This window comes from Vicia villosa, linkage group LG3, assembly GCF_029867415.1.
Source record: "Vicia villosa cultivar HV-30 ecotype Madison, WI linkage group LG3, Vvil1.0, whole genome shotgun sequence".
NCBI lineage: Eukaryota > Viridiplantae > Streptophyta > Magnoliopsida > Fabales > Fabaceae > Vicia > Vicia villosa.
Window position 1 is genome coordinate 194,387,323 of NC_081182.1, and position 19,390 is coordinate 194,406,712.

At 34.2% G+C, this 19,390-nt stretch overlaps 1 protein-coding gene across 1 annotated transcript; it reads left to right on the forward strand.

Moving 5' to 3' along the window:
- Positions 1-8,177: 8,177 nt before the first annotated feature.
- Positions 8,178-9,077, forward strand: LOC131659644 (uncharacterized). Its single transcript, XM_058928803.1, has one exon. It carries the CDS (start codon positions 8,178-8,180, stop codon positions 9,075-9,077), a length of 900 nt encoding a protein of 299 aa, XP_058784786.1.
- The last annotated feature ends 10,313 nt before the right edge of the window (positions 9,078-19,390 follow it).

The following is a 19,390-nucleotide window of genomic DNA, read 5'->3' on the forward strand; positions in this document are numbered from 1 at the left end:
GTAATTCTTGAAACTTATTTGATTTAGGTGATTTTGTGAAATTGCTTACTTGAAATAATTGATTTCTTGAGAATTAAGCATGATATTGAATTTTAACTGTTGAAAGATGTCGATGGTTGATTCCATTTTGGTGAGTATAATTGTTCATATAATTTTTGAATCATTAATAAATATAGAACCCTTGGATTGATTGCAGATTCACTGGTGATTCATGAAACAATTTTTGTTTCCGTTGATTAATTGTGGAATTAAATGTGCTTCTTGATTGTTGTTCATGAAGTGAAAATTCAGATAGTAATTGTGGAGGTGAACTTGATTCTTGTGTTAGAGTGTGAGTCTAGATTGATTTTAATGAATATTCATGTGTCAATATATGATTTCAGATTAATTTTGTTTATTGATACTTGATTGAAATTTAGTTTAAAAGCTTGAAAACCGTGTTATCGGTATGAATTTTAATAGTTGCATTGTGTTTATGAATTCTACTCAAGTTGTCATGCGTCGAGGTTCGCCTTTATGCGGTAAAACTTTAATTTCAAACCTTCTTATGAACGAACACCGACATGTGTCCATTCCTACCTGGAATTCTCAAATATGTCTTAGACTTTGATTTAGTTTCCGCACAATGGTTATTTGAGCTTGCTAGCATATTCGGTGGAGATTCGTATAAATTCTCTTGTTTTTATTTCGATTTTTCGCACCCTCATTGCTTCTCGGATTCAATAAGTAGCACTTGTATGGTGATTTAATTGCATTTGATTGGATATTTGAGCTCGTTAGTGATAAGTGCAAAAATATCGTTATTTTGTGTATATAATTTATTGTACTTATCGATACTTTTTGTTAATACTATTTGAATAATTCCCCAATTTGTATGTAAATTTGTATACTTTGTGAGTATTTGTATTTTTGTATACTTTTATACCGTTTGATAGTTTTTGTGTCTTTTTGTAGGTATTGATGCGTATTTGGAGCATGAACAATAAAGTGTCAAAGACACGGCTTCAAACACGTGATTTTGAGCAACTCATCAAAATAGAAGAATAAGAAAGTATAAAATTGGTTGATATTTATTCATTTTTAGATAGGAAATTGAATAAGATTTCCAACTTTTCGAACTAGGCGCAAATTGGAGTTACGGTTCTCAATTTATGACATTTTTCCTAAATCTGTTTTTTTGTTGACAGCCCAGGCTGCGCGATGCGCGCTCTGCGAGTTTCAAAGTGTATAAATTAGGGAAAAACAGGTTTTTTAGGTTATGTTTTGGGTATTTTTGAATCCCAACTCATCAACCATCATTTTTTGGTCTAGAGAGCTTAGAAAACAACATTTGTGGCTTGTAATTGGATGATTCTTGGTCGGGAGCTCGATTGATCTTGTTTGACACCGTGAGAAATTGGGTTTTCTTCTCTTCCATATCTCTCTGTAACAATTTATGTTGGGGTTTTATTGTAAGTATGCTTTGTTTATATGTATATTTATTTCTCATGGTGATGCTTAATGCTTTTATTGCAAATCTTCACTAGTGATTGTTTTCTCCATGTGGATTTGGTTTGTTGCAGAGATGGATGATTTAAATCCAGGTATAGGAAGAACATTTATTGGGTTTTAACTATATAGATAGATCATAACTTATTATTCACTTTAGTATCGGTTCTTAATGCTTCCGTGTTGCTTGTGTTGTTCTGAGAGATCGTTGACGCGAGTAATACAGTCGTTGTCTCACTTTACGTTGGACATGACTTACGTGTGAGCGATAAGTGATGATGTTAATGAGTAGTTTAGCTTGATTTCAACTGAATAGTAAGTTTAAGTATTTAAAGGGTATATGAGTTCTAAATCTCGAGAGTCTCTATTGTCCGACTAATGAAATTCTTTCAGTTCATAAGTTAAATTCAAGCATTTATCGTTTTAACTCACTTTAACCCAAACTCATTAACATAAGAAATTGACGAACGACAATTTGATAACCACTAATCCATGTGGAGACGATATGATAAAACTAAATAAATACTTACTTTTGCTTGCCGCTTTACAGCTTCAACAAAATGGCGTCGTTGCCGAGGATTGGTGTTTCTATTTGATCACATTGCGATAGTTTCTTTGTTTTTTAGTGTTGTAAATATCGTATATATTGATACTTGTATACTTGTGTATAGTTATACATACTTCAATTTTGTTTGGTGAACTGACAAAACAAGTTGAACTCTGATTAGCTCTTTAATTACAAATCTCCAGTTTTCAACTAGCTTGTTTATTCATTTTCACCAAAACATTTGTAAACAAATGTGTTTTTCTTATTGTCCAAATTTTTGCACATATTTGTTGTTTACGTATTGTTGTAAATATTATTGTTTCGTAACGTTTGTTCAAGTATGTGGTTAGAAATTTTCTTTAGGTGTGCGTTGAGGCGAAAGCTTTGGCGTATCGTAGAGGAATTTACTACACATGCACGATAAATGCGTCGAGCTAACGACGTAAAATAAATGCTTATTGGGAGGCACCCCAAAGGTTGTAAATTTTATGTGTTTTTCTGTTAGTGAGTTGTGTAGGTGATGAGTGGAGGTTGCACTAGGACTGCTTGTTGATGTCCTGGTTTTTATGCAATTGGTATAGCATGCTTCGCGCGCTAAGCTAAGCGTCGCACGCCCTGTAACTTCCGGCCAGTGAATTCTTTTTCATGGTTTATTTGGCTAGCCTTTTTCCCACTTACACCAAGGCTTTGTAGTATAGTATTTTATAGTTTTTATTTTAATTCTTTTGTTTGTGTTTAGACTCAAATTTTTTCCCAATTACTTGGAGTCGCATTTGGTAATTCTCTGATTTTGATAGATTCAACATGCCAATTATGCGGTAATGATATTTTTCAAAGTTGTACATAGCAAGATACTCATTTATCGCTTTCAACAGCATAGCATGTTTAGGAGACTTTTTATTTGTACAATTTTTATATCATTCATTATTTTTGCATAACTTACTCATGGCTTGAATCACATTAGTTCCTCCTTTTTACCCATAAATGTGAGGAAGCTTTCCATTGTGTATATATGCGAGTGAGCAAAATTTCTTGTTTTAACTGGATATTGTTATGTTTAATCTGTCGTTTGTATCGATTTTGTGAATGTATGAAAATGATCAAGGCACTTATTTGATTTTGAGCACAACTTTCATAAAAAAGAAAATTCAAGCACATTTTGAACTATCCGAACCTGACATTTCCGCATGCTTCGCTTCATGAAAAAGAAAATTCAATCCCGCACGGGATATGTTGTAAATCAATTGCGCTTATAGATTTTTTCCCTGAAATCGGTGTTCCATAACTGTCTTGCTCCGACCAAACGATATTTGAATTTCATTATGTTGATTTTGGAGTATTTGGTTCAACTTGTCCCTTCCCTTACACAAATCCCCCTTGCTATCACCCAACCATTTCTTCAACGCCGCATGTGCGAATTCAACTCGGTCGGATGCAGTGCAACTGAAATGTCTAACCCGGTCAGTCCAAGCGCAAAAAACTTTTTCTTTAACTTTATCAAGGGTAGTAGTTTCGACGTATTTAAGAAAAGTGGGATATCCGACACACAATGTCCAGAATTGTACCATATTCTCGGTATACAAATATTTGGAACGTGAATATAAAATCTCCTTCCAGGCGCCCATTATCTTCTCAACCACAACACAGAGTTTGATGATGTTTCTGTTGTCATCCTTTATTTCTTTCATGTCAATCGCGAGTTTGAGCTTAGCTCTCACATATTTTGTTGTATGATACCGATAAAGTATTGCGGTTGATGTCAGAAAGACGATACTGACCACATTCATAAGAGAATTATCTCGGCCGATAACGATGACACTAGGCATATTGTTTTGATCAACCAACAAAGTCTTACATATTCCCAAAGCCCATGTAAAGTTATCTTCTTTCTCACATTGCAAAAAATCGAGTCCAACAAAAAAAATGTCTTGTCCGTAGAGGTCACGCCAACAATTTCTAGAAGCGGAAGCCTATACTTGTCGGTCTTGTACGTCAAATTAATTATAAGGATGGTTGGAAATGTGCTGAACAAGTTGATACTTTTGGGATGAGTACAAAATATGTCACGAACAGTAACTTTGTCCTCACAAGCTCTAAAACTTGAAACGTATTGGTAATCACCCAAAAGTTTCAAAAGGTGTTGCATTTCCGACCTCGGACCTATTTTTGCAGTGCTAAGATTGTAAGGTTCATTGTATACCTGCTTGATATTTGAAATACTATACAGTCTTTTTCGCTTCAAATCGGCAAGTATGTTTCTCGGCGCAACTTTGATTATCGATAATTCTGAAATAGAATCCTTCTCCTCGCGACTTATGCGACACAAAATTGGATGGCCGTGTAACTTGGTATCGAATGCGTGATTATGAATTCTGCAGATGTTGCTAAAACGCCAAAAATCATAAACCTTATAAGATACGCGCAACTTAGACAGACACACACACTTTTTTGATTCGTGTCATCATGTTTTTACTTCCGATTTGTTGGATGATACTTCCCACCCCTCTCACATCTCATCACAACAAATGCTTTCCTTCTACTAGTGCCATTGTCGGACCTTGCTATCACAAAGCCAAATCCAAGTTTACTTGCTTCATTTTGGACCCACTGTAGAAAATGTTCACGAAAAGTTCCGCAACGACAATCTTTTTAACATCATTAATCGGCTCTTTAGACTTAGCATATCTACGTTGACCTCTTTTGGAACTTCTAACTCATCTCTGGCAATGTTGTCGGGATGCGCCATACCTAACATATGCACAAAACAAACATTCTGTCAAAACTAATTTTTGAATTCTGTAATAGACCTTATTTCGAAAATGCATTTTCGAAATAAGTTTGGTGGATTTCGAAAGTACATTTCTGAACTAATGTTGTTTCTTCGTCAACAAATCAGAATAAATGCAATAAAATGTGAGATGGAATGAGATAACTTTACCTTAAATTGTAGCTTTCTATGCTCTCCTTGATATGATGAACCACATGAAACTTGGTCTGGAGACGAAAAATGATTGAAATTGTTGAGATTTTGGAGAGAGTTTGTGTTTTGTTTGGAAGAAAATGAATGAAATAGTCAAGGAGGGAAAAAAGTGTATGAAGGGTTTTTCCGGATATGCATTTCCGAAAAAATATCTGACATAGTTGATATGGGTTATTTCGGATATACATTTCTGAAATCAGCAAAAATTTGAATAGGGCGCCTTAGAAATATTAGGGGTGTTTTCCATCTACCTTATATGAGTGCATAAAAAAATACTTAGAATAAATCCATTTTTTCCTATTTATTCTAAGGAAAAAAATTCAAAAGTATCTTAGCAAAATCTCGGGAACTATTCGTATTTTATTGAATAGATATAAAAAAAAATACCGATTTTGAATAAATTTGTCTTCATCTAATTGTTTTTAAATGAGACAATTCAACATAAACTTTACTATTACCGAACTTTTTTTTTTTTTGTAAGCAAGTTGTATTGATAAGAACCAAAGTTCTAAGGGACTTGATTACAAGAGACAATAGCAATAGCACCCCAAAAAAGAAGGCCACAAGCTACCCAACAAAAGAAAATTACACTACCAAAAAGAACCTAACTTAAGTAAAACAAAGGGTTTTTGCTAAACTCATAAAAATTACAATTTGGTTGAGTAATTCTCCCTATGTAGGACCATCGCCAAGCAAGCTCTTTACAACTCCAAACCACATCTCTCTTGTTCCACGAAGAGTTATTAAAAATAATATCATTTCGGTACAACCAAAGTCTCCACACTATAGCCATCCACACAACACCTACATTCTTATGGTTGACTTTCATATGGGAACAATAAGAACTCCATTCCCAAAAGCTCTCTTTGAAATAGAGCGTGACTTTAAAATTCATCCCAATCCAATCTGCTATGTCTTTCCACACCTCCATCACCAAACGACAAGATAGGAAAGAATGGATTAAAGATTCACCTTCCTCATTACAAAAAGCACAAGAGAGATTTGAAGAAGAGTTAAGAATACCTCTTAGTTCGAGTGAGTCTTTTGTAGGAATTCTATTTAAGAAACACCTCCAATCCAACCAAAAGCCTTAACTTTAAGAGGAACATCCACTCTCCAAATAGTCTTCAAAACTCCATCAAATCTATTTGCCGGACCACACGAATACAATACTTTGCGCAACTCTTCAAAACACGAAGAAACGGAGAAATCCCGACCCTCCGACGGCTTCCAAAACGCGGAAACAGCCGCTGCCCCACCACTCAAGGGCGCTGGCAGCAGCTCTGCTAATGCTGCCCTGTCAGTTTCAGCCCCCGAATAAGCACCAGGAGCAACTCCAAAATCACCCGAATGCCATTCCTTATCCAACCAACCTCCCATACCCGAAACCGAGACCTCCTGCAAATGAGAAATAGCATATAAATCCGGAAAAGAATTTTTTATTATTCCCACGAACTAAAATCACGAACTATTCATATCTCATTTTTTATTGAAAAAACTTTTATTATATTATTTTTAAGGCTTGCCGAATTTCAGTTAAATTATTTAAAAAAGAAATAGACTTTACTATTTTTGGCAAAATAAATAAATTATATAAAGGTTAATCTAACATAAATTTTTAAAATTTTGTTCAAGGGTTTTTTATTTTATTTTAAATAAAACCTATATGTTTTATAATAATAAAAAATATATATAATATTTTAAAATTCGTACTAAAATTAATAAGATCCACTATTAATTTAGATTCATATTAGAGCTGCATTTTATGTTATACAAAAAATAAGACCAAATATACTATTATATTAAGAGTTAAAAGGTAGTGCACTGACAGTGTAAAATAATTTTACACTGTCATCCAATAGAAAATCATAAATGTGCCATGTCATTAAATTTTTTTTTAATAAAAAAATGGTTTAATTGAATACATGGGTGGTGATTGGTTGACAGTGTAAAAATATTTTACATTGTCACTGTCAGTGCATCACCCCTTTTCTCTTATATTAAAATCTATCATAAACAGCTATTTTTTTCAATTTGATTCTGCGCCCGCGGGTTCGTTGGAGTGTACTTTATAGTGCGTGTTTGTTAGCAAATAAATTTAAATCTAAGTTTTCTTTATTTGCCCTTTAAGATTGCTCTATATTATCTTTTGATTGTATGTTTTTATTGGATTTTAGTTTTTGTCTCCTCATATATGTTGTATTCAGTTTTTTTATTTTAATCTATTTCTATCTATTAAAAAAATTTATTCCAAATTGACTATTATAATTTTTAATAAAAAATATGTTTTATAAAAATAAAAAAATTAATTTTTAATGAAAATTTACTAAAAATAAAATTTAGAAAATGAAAAACCAATATGCTATTTTATGAAAATTTTCTTAAAATAACACATTCAAATGTTTTACCAAATATAGTATTATATTAAATATAACATGAAATTTAGAAAAATTATTCAAAAGCTAACAGTTACTATTTTAAATAAAAAATAAATTTTATAATAATAAAAAATTAAAAAAATATGTAATATTTATGAAAGTTTACTTTTCTTTTTACCAAATTATGAAAATTTACTTAAAAATAAAAATCTCCATAATCGGACTTGCTCCATATAGAATTCCATTTTATATTATAGAAAAATTATAAACAAATTTACTATTATGTTAAAAATTTCTAAACAGTACACATTCAATGTAAGGTCTTATTAATGGTAACGTTTGAAGTACATTAACCCTAATAATCAAAACTCTGAAGATAAAACCTAAAATTTTTTTTCTTTTACACAGACTAAGCCAATAATCAATCACACCGATTACTCACTGAAGTATAGTTTAAGACAAACTCAATCGGTGTAATATCCCTCCTCACATCGTTTCAAAATTTTCATTCATTAAATATTTTTCTGAATAGTTATCCAAATATGAATAGGTGCAATATACATTCCCTAACAACAAAATATGAATCAAATATCCAAAAATGAATGGGTGCAATATACATCCCCTGACAGCAAAATAGGAATCAGATATCTCTTTCCTTATTCAAAGATTTATGCATTTACTCAGGTTATTAATTTTTCAAAATAAATAACACCACTTGTAAATCACTCTTTTCATCAAACCAAAAACCAACATAAGATATAGTTTGCTTCACTTAATTTGTTCCATGGCATCTGAATCCTCTAGCATCTCAGTCACTTCACAAAATCATGGTGATTCATCCAAAACAAAAAATGTGGTGGATAAGGAGATTGAACAAGGTCAATCTTCAAAATCTGATTCCAACATGCCTATTGATTTTATGAAGCTATCGAAAGAGGATTCGGTTGACGCGTCAACGGTGCAAGAACACAATTTTTTTAGCCCTATTCAAGTTCGTCGTTCGTGGTCTGATTCTCCTAAGGCTGATGATGAAAAGAAAAAAGAGAAAACCACTGGAGAGAAGAACTCAGAGTCAAAGACGTCTTATCCATGCAACTTTTGCATGAGAGAATATCCTACTTTACAAGCGTTAGGAGGGCACCAGAACGCCCATAAAGCGGAACGTGCTTTACAAAAGCGGCGCGAACAAAGGTATGGTGCTTTAGGGTTAGGACAAACTTACTTGAACCCTTGTTTTCGTTATCCTAGTGCTCTTTATTCACCCTATGGATCACTCGGGGTTAGAATGAATTCAATGATTCAAAAACCATCTTTTTTTAGCCCTAGGGTTGCACCACATAATTTTGCATATGGTCATGGTGGTATGTATTTGCAAGAGAGATTAAACCCTTCCCTTGTTAATTTGAGAAACAGTATGGAAGGTAGTAGCAGGGTTGGAATTCCAGGTCTTGGTGGTGCAACTTCTTCTAGAGTTGAAAATGATGCAAATAACAAAATTGCTGCTTTTCTAAAACTTGGAGAGTCTTCTAAAGATGTTGCCACAAGTTCAAACTCATTCATAGAGAAGAATTTTTTTGTGGCTCCTGCTCCTATCAAAGATGAAATTCATCAACCAAAGATCAACACTGAAGAAGAACCTTCCGATTCTGAATCTTCTGGGCTTGATTTGACCCTTAAGCTTTGAATTCATTTAAATTATATTGTGGAATTCCTATCTTATTTCTAGGGGTGCTCGCGGTGCGGTTTGGGCGGTTTTGACGAAAAAAATCATCCGAACCGCAAGAGAAAAAATAGTGCGGTTTGGTTTGGTTCGGTTGGCTTTTAAAAAAAAATCCGAACCAAACCAAACCAAACTAATGCGGTTTGGTTCGGTTCGGTTGGTTCGGTTTTATACAAATATTTTATTGAGCCATACATACACATATAGATGATAACATAATTTTGTATTTATACATTCATACAGTATCAAATAACAACAAAACTCGTCATATTTTGACAACAATTTTTCATTTAATATGTAAAAATTAAATTAGACAAAAGTGGAATATTAAACATAAAATAATAGCATAAAACAATATAAAAATTATTATAACAAAACAAAAAAATAGAAGAGACGAAAGATTAGTGAAAGTGAAAAAGAAAAAAAAGTGTTGAGAGATTAAAGAAGATATGCGATAAAAACGAAACTGAAATACGGAACATTTACATAAAAATGAGAAGGTGAAAAAGAAAGAATATAAGAGAGTAGAGATTATAGAAGAAGAGGGAAGATATATGTGGCAAAGAAGGTGCGATAATGTTATTAGAGATTTTAGAAGATCGGGACTGAAATTATATGTGTAAGGATGAGAAAATTGTTCGTAATCATAATGCTAATGTATATATAATAAGTTTAAGTTTAGGTTGGATGTGATTTAGTAAAATTTAGGTTGTAACATAGTGCGGTTTGATTCGGTTTGGTTCGGTTTACAAAATACAAACCGCAAACCGAACTGAACCGTGCGGTTTTGTAAAAACTGACCCAAACTAATCCGAACCAAATGCGGTTTTTTGCGGTTTCGGTTTGGTTTGGTTTGGTTTGCGGTTTTCTATTGGGTTGGTTTGGTTTTGATCACCCCTACATTTCCATGTGTTAAATTCTGTGTTCGCTTGGAGTATGTAGTACAAGCTCAAGAGTTATTAATTTGATGTGATTTCTTAAATCTTATTTTGATTATACCTTGATTATGTAGGTTTTTTTTCTTAATCATATTAGTTCGGTTTAATTTGTTTGCAAGAGGTACTTAAAAACCGAACTTCAAGTATTAATGTGATATTTAAAATAAAAACAGAAGTGTATGCAACTTTCAATTTGTGAAATTTAAGGCGGCAATGTTAGCAAACTATCCAGATATAAGAAATCACTTTCCAGTTTCCACAATAAGTATGAAGTTCAATATTTCAAAATTTATAACAGCCCAATTTATGAACTAATCACTTTTATTAAACATATGTGGTTTATTATCCGAGGATCCGGCACGTATATATTTTATGTATTAATTATTATGAGAGGAAGAATTCTTTTCAAGATTTAGGATAACAATATATGTAGGTGACGTGAAGAATCTAATAATGTTCTATAACATACAAGAAGCATTCAACATTGAGGACTACTTCTCAATCAAAGTCATCCCTCTAGGAACAAATATGTGTTTATTAGAAGAAAGAGATGATGGCGAAAGTCTTAAAATTATTGACAATGAGAGAGTCACCTGGTTGAGGTGTGATCCGGTGTCGCGCGCGGATCAAACGAGTATTTTGAAAATGTAATATAGCGACAATGACTCGAGTCGTATCACAAGGATTCTTGTTTTGTTATTAACTAATATAAATAAAATTGGAGGTTTATGGTTTTAGAATCAATTTGTAAAATAGAGTAAATAAGTGATTATCAAAATTAAGCTAAACGGCTAATCCAATTGATTCGGGTTCCGACTTATCATCGGTTATAATAACACCAATCCCTAAACGGCTTCGATCCTATTCGATTATGAGATTAATCAGACAAGCGTTTATCAAAATCATACGAGTTATGTTCCTATTTATCAAATTAAGCAAACTGTTAAGAATATGACGAGTTAACGAATTAAGCAAACGATAACACACAATGAAATTTAGAAACATGCATACAATCAAATTTAATCAATTCTATCCTATTAATAACAATCGAATTAAGCAAACAATTGTAATCAAATTAAGCAAATGATTTCATAGAAAAGAATTGAACATAAATCAAATTTAAATTAGTATTAGAATAACCTCAAAGCAATGGAACCCATAAGCATCAGGATTTGCCTTCGGGAATTAGTTCTTCATTCTAATCATGAAAGCAAAAGTAAAATTTGTGGCAAAAAAAGATAAAAAAGCTATTGTAGCATGGCTGAAACCCTTATAAACAAAATAAGGGTTTCCACACCTAACTCAAACTGGGTCAAAAACATAACCCATACCCGTAACAAATGACTCAAAACTAAATAAAACTAATGATGCAGCTTCAAACGAAATTTTGGAAAATATGCGCTCCAAATCTGACTTCGACTCCAACACAAAAGTTGTAGCATCGATCTGATTCTCGGAGCTCCAGTTATGATTGTTTTAGTGCAGACTGCTAAAGCTGAAAAATAAGTACGAAAATCAAATAATAATAAAAATAAACTCAAATATAAAAACATAATAAAATAGAAAAATAAACAAACCAAACCATAGAAATGCCTAAGTACAAATATAAAGGAACGTGCATTAAAATGCACTGATCAAGGTGCTATGGAATTCCCTTTCATGCTTGGATTTCTAAGTTTTTCGAGTTCATATTGTTTACGTTTGGCATTTACATTTGCTAAGATGAAGAAACAAGCAACCAATCCAAATTTTATGTGGCGAGAATTCTTGTCTATACCAAAGTACAACTTGGTACTTAATTAAACATTCAACATGGGGGTAAATAGAGTAACGCTTAGGGTCAAGTTAGGGGAGGACTCGCAAGGTTCTTTGAGAATAGTGATGCCAAAATCAAACATAAACAAAGTTTCTCAGACGTCTTCAGACCTTGAGTTTGTATCGGGGGATGATTATGGTGAATGGGTTCGGCAAATAAGTTAAGCAGGATGGTATTGAGGAAGGATCTTTTGTGGATTTTTCCCTAGGCGCATATTAGGATGGAAGATCAAGGCTATACGTAAAAGGTGAAAAGGCTATGATTGTCTTTCAGTAATAAAGTTAAGGGTATAAATGTAGGGGACTGTTGCAAAAATTCAAAGATTAAAGGAATTGGTCACAACTCATGTTGATGCAACACCCAGATGGATCTGGTGAATAATAATCATCAATCAAAAGTTGTTATATCAGGCACCAAAGACTCAATAGTCAAGCAAGGTAAAGGTCATTTAAAATTCTCAACCCAGGGAAGTCCTTGGGTTGTTTTCCTTTGGGCTAAAGTATTACCAAAGGCTCACTAAAAGCATCGAGACTTAATGAAGCTTTGAAGATCAAAGGGATGCAAACCCAATTTTTGGAGGAAGATGCATGTGAGGATTGGATAGAAAGATTATATTTCACATCTCTCATACCACCAAAATTAAACATTAATTGGAAGAAGAACAATGAATCTTACAATGACTCGAAGGAGACTCGGTAGTCCAATCAAACAAAACAAAAAGAAATTATGAAAGCTCAAACACCAACAATTTGAAGGTTTTTTAAGTGTCAAAGAATACAAATGAAAGATACTCAAGAGGATCAAATTGTGTTGCGATTCAACAAACATATTCTGATGTGGCGCAAGGCAATAAAAGGTTATGGGTAAATATGGAAAAGTATTTAGCTAGCAAGGTGTGGAGGGCAATTACATCAATGGGGATTTTAGGGATGAAAAGAGATGAGTTCAATGAGGAGACTATTCGAGGAACATAGTTTCACAGCTAAGATGGGAATAGAAGAGGGTCCAAAACAAAATTCTAGAAGGAGAATATATATTTGTGCTTTATTCAGGAGACCAAGTTTCAAGAAATGAATAATGACTTAGCAACTAGTTTTTTGGGGAAATAAAGATGTCAGCTAAAGGAACTATGGGAAAGTTATGGGATTGTTGATTTTGTGGAAAGACGATTCCATGTAACCATACTTCAGCTTCATATGAGAAGGATTCATTGGCTTTTATTCTAAATGTAATGTGAAGGTTTGATATTTTGTTTATATTTACTCCTCTTGTTTTATTGGTAAAAAGGGGAGGATGTGGGAAAAGCTCGTAACCTTGAAAGGATAATGGAGGATGTGGAAAGCTCACAAGAGTAACCTTTCCGTGGTAAAGGTTTTGTGGAGAACAAAAACCTTTACGGATTAAATATTGACCAATGGTTTTTGGAAGCCGCCTCTAATTTCCTTTCTTGTAAAGTTGGAAAGCTTCCTTTCAAATTTCCTGGGGTGAAGGTGGAGGGTGACCCTAGGAAGTATGCGATGTGGAAAGATATGTTGGCTTTGGTGAAAAGAAGATTGGCCGTGTGGAGAGGTAAACATCTTAATATGGCAGGAAGGGTGGTGTTGATTAATTCGGTTCTTAGTGCGGTGCCGTTATATTCTCTCTCCTTTTATAAGGCCCCTAAGAAGGTGTTGAAAGAGATAGTAGGTATCCAAAGAAACTTTCTTTGGGGTGGTTGTGAGCTAAGAAAAATGGTTAATTGGGTTTGTTGGGATACGGTGTGCAAACCGCGAGAAGAAGGAGGGTTAGGGGTGAAAAACGTGGAAATTATGAATGTAGAGTTACTTAGCAAATGGAAGTGGAGGATTCTTACAGAGAAGGAGGCGATTTGGAGGGACATATTGGAGGGACAAAGGATTCGAGATGGTGGAGAGACATTTTAATCTCGGATAATTACGAGAATCTTAACAATAATCATTTTGCGGGGGCCATCAAATGCAATGTTCGAAGCGGCAAAGACATACCTTTTTGGTATGCTTGTTGGTGCCATAGTCATGCCCCGTAATTGAGTACGGGTTGGTGCAAGGTCAGCGTTGTATTGATACTGTTTGTAAAAGGCAGCAGCCAAATCTTCCCAGGTGTGAACTTTTGCACTTTCCAGTTGGTAGTACCACTCGAGTTGTGTACCCGACAGACTTTCCTGGAAGAAATGAATTCCTCAATTTGTTATCTGCCGTATGAGGTAGTATCTTCCTCACATAAGATCTTAGATGCAGCTTTGCGCAAGAGACCCCATCATACTTTGCAAAGACAGGAACTTTGAACTTTGGAGGGATAACAATATCTGAGACGAGTCCAAGATTGTTGAAGTCTAAACCAGGTATTTTTTGTATCTCCATAGCTTTCATGCGTTCTTCCAATTGCTGGTATTTGCTATCACCCTGTTCGTCTCCGGAGTGATAATCTTCTTCATCAGGAGAGAGAGAGAGAGAGAGAGAGAGAGTTTGGCAGAACCTTGGTTGCTGTGATTGTCTTCTTGATCACCTTCACCGACTACTTCAGGGATTGGCGCTTTTCTAGGCATCCTGGCTGGGACTCTGACTTTCCTCACGAGGTGACTTAAACCTACAGATCCCTTGGGCTTCTTTTTCTTCTTGGTCATCAAGGCTTTCAGTTCTTGTTGCCCCTTTGCTAACTCCAAAATTGCTATCTGAACTTGGGCTTTCTGTGCCTCGAGATTCTTGATGCTTGTTTCGGAATCCATCCCTTCTAACTGAAATAAACAGCGAGGAGATGAGAAACCTGTTATGTGAACCTGTTATGCACTGTTTATGAATGAACTGTATATGCAATGTTTTCAAGGATCTTAGAATTTAGATTTGTTTAAACAAGAGAGAAACAAACATTTATTAGTCAAACAATTTATTTCTCCTTTTTTTTCTTTTGTCTCTTTTTTTCTTTTTCTTTTTCTTTGCCTCTTTTAGGCTTACAAGATAAAACAAAATAAAAGATCCTTCAAGTTTCCCATGGACGCTTTCTCTTTGCACCCAGGAATGTGTTGATCTGCTATTCTTCCTGGAGTTGTCTGGTGAGCTCCAACACTTTTCTCTCATAGTCTTGACAGTGTGCTTTGAAGGTGTCCCTTTCTCCTTTTAGTTGAACCCAAGATTTCTGCAGCTCTTCTAGGTCAGTCGGCATGTCCGGATGTAAAATAACTCGAGGTTCGTCCCCTTCGACTTCTGGCTCAATAGTCACAGGTAGGATAGCGGGATATGGCATGATGAACTTCTGAGCACGAGCTCGCACCCATTTGAGGTAAGGCTCCATGGGAATAGAATTCCATTGTCCTAAAGTCTTGCTTTCTAATTTGTAGACACTGCCCCAAGCATGTATAAACCTTCGTCGATATCTTTGGGAATCATCTTCGTAGTGGAACACAATGCCATGGATAATCATGTCATGAGGACCATTTCTTCGTACATTAGGGTACTCCCCACAATGGTCAATGAGAGTGATGTCTTTTTGAAAGAAGTTGTTCCACTGGATATCTGAATGAGATAAAGACATAATCCTGCGAGACCATTGCATCCTTTGCTCGTTTTTCAACACTGATCAGGGAAGGTGTAATGTAAACCATCTAGCCAGTAGTGGTACACAACACATAAGAGTTCCTCGCTTTTTCATGGTACGAGTGTGTAAAGAATGTAAAATGTCTCCCGGCAAAGTAGGTACCGGATTGCGGGTTAAGAAAATGTTGATAACGTGCACACTTATGAATTGGTCGGGATTAGGGAATAAAACCAACCCATAAATCAAAAGAGCCACAACTTCTTCAAAAGCTTGGTAACTTCTATCTTTTAATAGTGATCGATCCTTTCCCATTAAGAACTTAGCAAGCAAACCCTTGACTCCACTCTTTGTTTCCCAATTGGACTCGATTTCTGACTTTCGTAAATGTAAGGCAGCAGCAATGATTTCAGGCTTTGGAATCTTTTCTAAACCAGTGAAAGGTAATTGATCTCGAACAGGTAACCCAATTAATTCAGAGAATTCCTCCAAGGTGGGTACTAGCTGGTAATCGGGAAATGTAAAACAATGATGTTCGGGATCGAAGAATTGGAACAGGACCCGTATCATGTCTTCTTCAAATTTGGAGGTAACCAAATGGAGTAGGTGACCGTGCTTTTCGGTGAATTGAGCATTTCTGGGAAATTCTGATATTAAGTCCTTAAGTTTAGATGGTACTGTTGAGATGTTGATTCGGATGTAATCTCTGGTAGCGGGAGCCATTACCTGCAACAACAGAACAAAGGTAAACTCTTCGATCCTTGAAATGATTAGTGAGAAAATGATATGTTTATGATGCTTATGATGTCATGATGTCAAACATGTGGAAAACACAAACAAATCAAACAATAGCCTTAGGTTTAAAGGCTTGCATGAGGTTCGTAGGTGATACCCTCCCTACTGAAGTTGAGTTGGTTAAAACCTGTATTAGAATGGTATTCGGGTTCTATGATCCTTGGAGACAACATCTCAATACGGCACTCGTACGGCCGATCAAAACATTCCTCGAGGATATCCAACTTCGATAAATTTCAAAGCCAGTCACTTAATAGGCCACAAGTCAAGTTCAACTAAAGGTTCTAAGGCAAATTAGTGCTTAATGACATTTCGGAAGCCTAACATACTCCTTGATCGTTTTCAAGGGATATCAGTACAGACCAAAGTGTCGCACTAACGGTGACTACCAGATCAACTATAACGGTACATGCCGTACAGTTTCCTTGGTCTATTGTCACATACTTAAGGTATCTCGAGATTCGGGTTAGAATCTTTCACATAAGAAAATCCAATACCCAAACAAACCTTTGAAAAATAGAGCAAACAAGACAAGCAATTGAAAACATCGAAGTGATCTAAACTCTAAGGTAACCCCTTTTGAAAACATTTTGTTTTTGAAATCCCCAGCAGAGTCGCCAGTTCTGTCGTCCTCGGTTATTTGTGGGATGCGAACTGACTCTTCTTTTATTTTTGAGTTTGTGAAAATCAGAGAGTCGCCACCGACTTTTATTTTATCCAATTAAGGAAATGTTTATAAAAGAAACAGAAAAAGACCTTAAAGAGATTTTGGGTTCGGGGGTAGGTTATACAAAGGGAAGGTGTTAGCACCCCTTTGTATCCATGGTTATCCATGGGCTCTTAATTGCTTAGCTCACTTGTTTGAATCGTTTGTCTTGCTTTGAAATGCTTGTATGTGGTTTTAAATACTTTTGTAAAGAATTTAACTTTGTAATGATCCTTGTGTGGATGTATACAAAGTGTTTCATCTTTCGAAAGATGTTTTGATGGTTTGAAAAAATATTTTTAACTTCGTAATGATCCTTTGTTTGGATATATACAAAGTGTTGTCTTTTTAAAAGTTTTGTTTTGGAAAAATAGTGATATGTGAAAAGCTTCTGTTGTCTTTGATTGAGCAAGCAATTGGGAGATCTACCTTAAGTTCGTAAGGTCCTTTTCTTATTTCTTTTAGAAAATTTTCTTTGACTGGATACAAAAAAACGAGAAATTAGTGATCTAGCGCTTCAATTTTTATTCTTGCCATACACGCAATTTTATATGTACAGAAATTAAAGTGCGGGAATGTAAAATACGGAAAATAAATCTACGCTATTACATCGATTGTGCGAGAAATGTAAACTACGCTATTTACATGAATTTGACAACCTATACACTTATCTATGAATTTAAATTGCAATAAGATAAAAGGAAAGTATTTTTGGATTTTTGGATGGTTGATTTTAATTAAAATTAATGCATAATTAATTTAATTAAAAAGTTAGGAATTAGAAATAAAATTTAAACCTAAAAAATTAAGTCTAAAATATGTCCAAATTGTATGTCAATTAATTTCAAAATAAAATTAATTTTTTTGGGATTTTTTGAAATTGTTTTTGAGGTTATTAACTTAATTAACACATAATTATGCAAATAATTACACACATAAATTAAAATTAAAGAGAAAAATAATCTAATTATGTCCAAAGTTAGTCTATAATATATAAACTAAATTTACTAAAAGAAATTATTTTTTTTCTGATTTTTTTTGATAGTTTAGAAATAATTAAAAAGTAAATATATAAATATATACTAATTAATTAAACAAAATATTTTAATTATAAAGAATAATAAAATATTTTTAGTCCAGAAATTAAATTATCATTTTATCAAATTAATAGTAAACAGAAAATATTTTTTGGGTTTTTGAAAGTATTTTTAATTAATTTTGCAAAGAAAAACAAATAAAATAAAAAATATAATATTTGTGATCTGGTGCATCAAAGCTGGGGATCTATGATATAGATAGCAGGCTTATGGGCGTTGGATTTGGAATAAATGAAATCTGAAGGCTGAGATTGAAGAGGTGCGTGGTAAGAGCGTGGGGTAATGAACACTGGATCCAAGGAGTTCAAAATGACTTAGGCGCGCAAACAGGCCAATAGGAGCACGCCACGCAGGCCCTTTCCTATTCATCTTCTTCTCCATTTTTTTTGAAGCAAATAGCGGCGGTTTTAAACCCCCTCTATTTTCGCGATAAACGCCATAACTCCCCTATAGCTTCAAAACCTGCAAAAGCAAGGATCACAAACAACAAAAGCAACCTAGATCCCCTAATTAGGATGCTCTGAGTTTAAATATGACGTTAGTTTTGCTATTTGAGTGCTGTAGCTATGGATCCGAAGATATTGAAGCTTGAACACGCATGAACACTCGTCAATGGTATTGAGCAATTTTCACGTGGAAGCTAACATGTTAAAGACCAGACCTGTCCTATAAGACCTCATGAACTCATTAGAATGATTAGATTACATTGAGATTAATTAAATATAAGAAAACAAAAATTGATTATGTATGAACATGAAGAACACTATGCACGTGTTATGACTCTCATGGGACCATATTAGGGGTTCATTCTTACTCTATATGACCTCAGAAGATGATTGAAAATATTTGTTTGTATTGATAATGGTTGGAAACTACAAAACAAAAATTACAAAGTTTTGAGATTTTTTTTGAGAATTTTGTGAGTTTCTTGGCTATTCCTTGGATGGATTTTCGTGTGTGTGTGTTTACTGAAGTATTCTAAGCTATTTATGAGCAATAAGAGTGCTGCAAACTTAAGCTAACAATTATTGAGTGTCTTTGAACTTTTGGTTTTTTTAATGATAAAAAGTTTGAATTTCTTGGCCATGGCTTCATTTTTCTTCACCCTCTTGCTCTAGGCCTGCTATATACTTCTATGCTGCAGAGTTTGGATCAATTTTGATGGCTCATGCTAAGGACAAAAGCCTTGAATCATTAACTTGAACCATTTCTCTTTTAATTTAACTTTAAATGGAATAAAATTAAATTAAAAAAGAAATAAAAATGCCATGGGCCTTAAGTTGGTCGTGGGAGCCCTTTAATATCATTAGAAACATGTTTGGATCATGAATACTTGGCCTCTTTTGGAAAAAAAACATTTTTGATCAATGTTGGTTTCA